This window comes from Canis aureus, chromosome 38, assembly GCF_053574225.1.
Source record: "Canis aureus isolate CA01 chromosome 38, VMU_Caureus_v.1.0, whole genome shotgun sequence".
Lineage (NCBI taxonomy): Eukaryota > Metazoa > Chordata > Mammalia > Carnivora > Canidae > Canis > Canis aureus.
Window position 1 is genome coordinate 17211450 of NC_135648.1, and position 6282 is coordinate 17217731.

General features: G+C 34.0%; 1 protein-coding gene across 39 annotated transcripts in view; it reads left to right on the forward strand.

The window, feature by feature from the left end:
• LOC144307378 (uncharacterized) overlaps nucleotides 1-5176 on the forward strand; it is a 132765-nt gene extending 127589 nt beyond the window's left edge. For 13 of the 39 annotated variants that reach the window (XM_077887172.1, XM_077887170.1, XM_077887171.1 and 10 more), the window contains 3 exons: nucleotides 480-604; nucleotides 4125-4283; nucleotides 5004-5173. In XM_077887172.1, the coding sequence (XP_077743298.1) occupies nucleotides 480-514 (35 nt within the window). In that variant the 3' untranslated portion in view covers nucleotides 515-604; nucleotides 4125-4283; nucleotides 5004-5173. Of the gene's footprint in view, nucleotides 1-479; nucleotides 605-4124; nucleotides 4284-5003 lie in introns of all 39 variants that reach the window. The other 26 variants (XM_077887158.1, XM_077887161.1, XM_077887159.1 and 23 more) reach the window with 9 other exon arrangements.
• The last annotated feature ends 1106 nt before the right edge of the window (nucleotides 5177-6282 follow it).

A 6282-nucleotide genomic window follows, 5' to 3' on the forward strand; every position in this document is an offset into this window, starting at 1 on the left:
TGATTTAATTTTTATTGTAGATAGAATTATTATTCTACCTTTTTTTTTTTCAATTTGACTATTTATAGGATACCTGGAATATAGGCTATTACCAGAAAAGAGTGTGGTGACAAGTCGAGGAACTGAAATCTTATAGCCAAGGCTGGTTCCCTGGGAATACAACCTTTGCAGTGACACAGGGCCCAGTGCTCAGAGTGTCCCCACACTTGGTTTAATGCTCGATGTTGCCATCTTTAAATTTTTTTTAAAGATTTATTTATTTATTCATGAAAGACACAGACTGAGAGAGAGAGACAGAGACACAGGCAGAGGGAGAAACAGGCTCCTAGCAGGGAGCCCAGTGCGGGACCGGATCCCGGATACTGGGATCATGACCTGAGCCGAGGGCAAGTGCTCAACCGCTGAGCCACCCAGGCATCCCACACATCTTGAAATTAATAATTTTTGAAAAATAAGCACTTGATTTTATTTTTCCCCAGGCTCCACCAAATTGTATAGCGGATTCTGCTTATAATGTGTTATAACTTGTGATCTACATTGTTCTGGGATGAAAAGTCACACAATCAAACACAAAAGATTAATTCATTGGACGTCAAATATACAGGTATTAGAGATAACCTAATGACTATATGGTTATTGACCAAATTTTGTTTCGAAATTGCTTCAATTATTTATTTCCTGATATAAAATAACACTTTTGTGAAGGATTTAAAGTAATGGAATCAGGAAGTAAAGTAGAATTTCTAGAATTGGTTGGATTATTTGAACATGACTTTGTCTATGTTCAGGACTTGTGACCATCAGAAGCTGGCAGTTATAGGCAGCCCCTGGATCTTTGAGTGGTAAGAAGCACCTGAAGAATTTTACATTTATTCATTGCATGCATTTACCCAAGTATTTGTTCCTGCTTCTTTAGCATTTTTCAAAAAGTCTTTGGAAAGCAGGCTATAAACTGACAATGGTAGTCTTTAAAGAGAGCTTCTTCTTCTTTTTTTTTCTTTTCTTTTTTTTTCTTTTTTTTTAATGTGAGAAGAAGGTGAGGAGAAGAGATTTTGTTTTTCTAATAAAAACAGCACAGCTTGGTGAATATGATACCTTCTCATAAACCCATAAAGAACTGAAAGTTTATGCAATTTTAAAATACCTCAGGAAATGTTCATGAATATCTTTTAATTCCAAGTCATTTAACTTGCATTTAAACATGCTAGCCTAGCAAAATCATATTGGTAATTTCATTGGTACAAATGAAATAGATCTGAATGCAGTGGGGTTTGGGGAAAAGAAAGAAAATTAAAATTATTGCCTTTAGGAAATAACACTTTTATAACATAAGAAAATTTTAATAACTTTAAGTTTATCTACCAAAAAATCTTTTTAAAGAGTTTGAATCCAAGCAATTAGTTGAGCTGGAGAGACTATTGTGAAAATCCTCATTCTTTTACATAAGAGCTGACTTAGGGTATGTGGTATAACCTCCCTTGGGAGCACATTGTTTATCTAATTGTAAATTTTTTTTAAAGATTTATTTATTCATTCATTCATTCAGAGAGAGCGAAGAGAGAGGCAGAGACACAGGCAGAGGGAGAAGCAGGCTCCATGCAGGGAGCCCGATGTGGGACTCGATCCTGGGTCTCCAGGATCACACCCCAGGCTGCAGGCGGCGCTAAACCGCTGCGCCACCGGGGCTGCCCTAATTGTAAATTTTTTAATGTTATATGAAGATTAAGTGTGAAAATATATGCAAAATGATTGGCAGGTTGATGCACAAAAGATGCAACTCCTTGATCTCTATTTTTATTTTAATAAAATAATTTATTCATATATAACATGTATAAACATTTGCTTATCAGTTTATTATCTATCTACTCAATTGGCATAAAAGAGAACCCAAGGTACATCTCTCCCTCTTCTCCGCTCCCCTCTTAACTCCTAAACCTTCCCCCAAGGTCTGACTTGTTCTTTTTCTCAGTCTCTAGCCTACTTAATTCAGTCCTGTCAGGTACTGGCAGGGTATGAAGGGTTTTAGCAACTCCAGGTAGGAGGGGAAGGAAAAAAGATAAATTTTTCCCAATCCAAATTTAAAATGAAACAACTAGTAGGCAAATATATGTTACTATACCTAAGATTATCTACCACTTAGCATTAACTTTGGTATGTTAATATGCTAAAAAGAGTCTCTGTTTTTCTTTTCTAAACACCCCAGAGGCTCCCTCCTGTTCTCCTAGATTGATAAGCCATGGCTAGAAGATAGTGTGGTAGTACCCTGCTCTGAGAAAGAGATAATTCTGCGAGTCAGAAATTCTAGAACATAAGCATATAGAGAAAGATGTATATATAGAGTATATTTTATATAATCAATTAGTTGGTAAGTGAGATATATCTTGGACATTTAATGGATAAATGCACTATTCTGAGGGAGTTGGATAGTTTTACTGCAGGAAGATGAACAAAGCAAAGAGAACTCTATAAATATTGATCTCAGTGGCAACAGACACGGACTCCACACTATTTAAATCTTCATAGGGTCCAGACTTCCCACTAAAAGTACAAATTATTTACACTAGATATCAGACTAAAAGCAGTAAGGCTTCTTACAAAAATTATTAAGACAGCCTTAAGGAGTCAAAGAAAATAGCAGTGGAAAATAATAATTGATTGTATAGTAGGATTCCTCTTCGAATCTAAGCATGTAAGTACTAGGGAATGTATTAGGAAAAACTGCTCCATATAAAATTTTCATTTGTCTAAAAATGACAAAGACAAGCAGTTACACTCTAAAAAAATTACTTAAACAATTTAATGTAGGAACATTTCAGTGTGCTTTGTCATTAGGACAGCAAAGTTTGGATCATAAATTACATGCCTGTGAAATGTTATGGTTTAGTGAGATTATTTTTTTTAATGTCACACAATGCATTGATATTGCAATCTGCACTTGTTTTATGTGCTGTTTGTGTAACAGAGGCCTTTATGTTACTTTATATATAGAAACTCTTTGAACTTTTTCTGTGTGGTTAATTGCCCTGATATTCTTGAAGGAAGAATCTTTATAAGGAAGCTCCCTTTCGATCCCATAGATGCTACATCAGGGACTGTGCTAAGCTACCTAGGTCCCAACTTTGGGGACGCTCTCCATTCTAAGCAACATATGCAGATTCAGATACCAGCTTCCACTTCCACATTTTGGGAATTTAGGAAATGTGTGTCTTTTTTGGTCAAAATCTAGTATTTAATTAGTTCTCAACAATTAACCAATGAAAATAATATTAACTAAAAATTTTTTAAAATCATGAAAAAATATCCAAAATGTGAAATACCTTCCAAAGTAATAATAGTATATCTCCATAGGTGTGTATAATATACACATTAATAAATATTCCAAGACACATACATACACACACAACACTCACATAAGTGAAATAACATTGTTTTCTAGGAAATCAACAGCAACTATTTTAGATATTAATTATAATCAGATATGCAAGTGGTCTAGTATAGCTTAGTATGTTTTAGTACACATGTTGAGCCTTATTCTAATTGATTTATGTATTAATTCCTCATGTAAATTATTTCTACCCTAAGAAATTATTCAGTGTGGTTAATATGCATGTTAAAAAGTCTTGATGGGAAATACAGAGAAAGTAATCTCTTCCTCTGTCAAAGGATTTGCATTTAAGATTAGAAAGTAATAAAGAGAACTTTTATAAAATAATAAAAAAATAATGTTATTAAAGGAATTGTCAAATGAAATTCAAAATACTAAATTAAAGTGACTTGGTCACACTCTTTACAAATTATTCCTTTGTTTAAAAATATTTTTAAAGCAATTATTCATTAATTTTACAAAATTGTTGGCATAAAATAATATTAAATCCTGTAAATGATTTTATACTATCTAGAAATAAGTAATTTATTTTTTCTCTCACTCATTTCCATGTAGTGTTTCCATTGATTGGGGACAAATAGGAATATGTACACCTAGAATATTATTATGAAACTTATCCTAATGCTTATATCTAAAATAGCATATGGTTATGGTCTAGCAATTCCACTTCTAAGTATATAAGCAAAGAAAATGAAATCAGTATCTCAAAGAGATCTATGTACTTCCATATTCATTGTAGCATCACTCACAATAGCCAATATATGGAAACAACTTAAGTGTCTATGAATGGATGAATGGATAAAGATTTGTATATATACAAAGAAATATTCAGCCAAGAGAAAAAAAGAAATCCTGCCATTTGCTACAACAAAGATGGACTCTGACGGCATCATCTTAAGTGAGATAAGTCACATAGAGAAAGACAGATACTGTAGGGTATCACTTCTTTGTGGAATCTAAAAAAAATCCAAGTCATAGAAACAGAGTAGCATAGTGGTTTCCAGGGGCTGGATATTGGAGGAAATGGGGAAATGTTGGTTAAAAGACTAATAAGTTATGGGAATCTAATGTACAACATGATGATTATAGTTAATAATACTATATTATGTACCTAAAAGTTGCTAGGAGAGAAGTTTTTAAATGTTCTCACCACAAAAAAGAAATGGTAGTTTTGTGAGGTGATCAAAGCGTTATCTATGGTGGTAATCATTTTACAATATGTAAGTGTATCAAATCAACGTATACACCTTACACTTACACAATGTAATATATTAGTCATATTTCAATAAAACTGGAAAAATAAAATAACATGATTATAATAAAAAATTAAAAGGTAGATTGCTTGCATTCACCAGCTCATAGTTATTACATGTGGCCTTAAAAGCATTCATTCATTAATGTAGGTGGTGCATGTTTGCATTCTTATTCAGGATGTGACATCATGATAGAGTGATAAAATTCCATAAAATGTAAAATTATGTAAATTTTACTCCATGCTATAAAAAGTACTGTGATTTACTTAGTCTTTCAGAAACTTAAAATACATTCAAAAGTAAGTTTGATTTGAATTAAGCTATAAAACAGAATCTAATTCTTTTTTTCTTTTTCTAAATTCTAGATCTCCATGTGAGCCAAGACCCATTTTTAAATCGCGTTCAATAAAATTGCTAAATTTATGTTATTTTCCAGTTAAGAATGATGTTTACAATCTAAGACAACTATCCAAAGTACAAATTGAAAATTTTACGTGCTAACATCTTTAAAATAATACAAGATGCATTGCAAGCATTAATATGGTCTGTGAGATGTTCAATGATTTCTCCTCTCCCTACTTCTCTATCCTTATCTCAAGTCCTTACTTAGCCCCTGCTTCCTTCTTCATATCAGGGTCTACAGAAACAAAAGTCTATGAAGGTTTGACAGCTTACCAAAATGAGTTCCCAACAGTTGGTCTCTCCTCCCTAACTCCTAAACACACCTCTGAATTCACCTGCAGCTATAGAAAAACAGTTTTTGGCATGTTGATAGAATTTGACTCTACATACTGCATCTCTCTCACACACAGCGTGAGCACTAACTCTAACCCCATATAAGCTTGCTAAGGGTAGGTACAGCTGAAGTTCTTAAGAGTGATTGCTTCAAGGGTGAACTTCACCCAATGGCATATATGGAGGGATGGAAGTCGGTAAATAAATGCCCCAGTGTCTCCATCTTCTTGTGGACCAATTTGGAAGGTTGTTCTCCATGGTTTCTCAGAGATTCCCAGTCTGGGCTTCCGTTGCCCAAAATGGAAACTACTTATTAACACATATCTGTTTGCTTTTCTTTCTTATTGTTTCTTTTTCAACCTTTTTTTTTTTTTTTCATTTATGCTTCCTGAGATCATCTCTCAAGTATTTAGTCCCAAGTCCTTGTTCCCAGGTTTGCTTAACTTAGAAGGAATAAGCAATAAGGAATAAGGAATAAGCAATAAGGAATAAGCACTGATTCTGAAGAATCAATGACCAACATCAAAACATTTGATTTATTTTAAACAAACCAAGGTGGGGGTGGTGGGCTCTAGAGGTGTAAAGCCCCTGTGATTAAGCTTTCTGATACTGAATCGTTATAAGTTCCCTGCATATATCATTTCACTTCATGTTTCTGTGTCCTTTGTGCTATTTTATGAATGAATGTCTTTTCTCAGCTTTTCTGTTTTTAAATATTTTTAAGATTTATTTATTTATTTTAGAGGAGACTGTATACAAGTGGGGGGAGGGGCAGAGGAAGAGGAAGAGGGTGAGAAGCAGACTCCCAACGAGCCTGACTTGGTCCTCGACCCAGGACCCTGAGATAATGACCTGAACTGAAATCAAGAGTCTGTTGCTTAACTGAATGAGCCACACAGGCAACTTCCC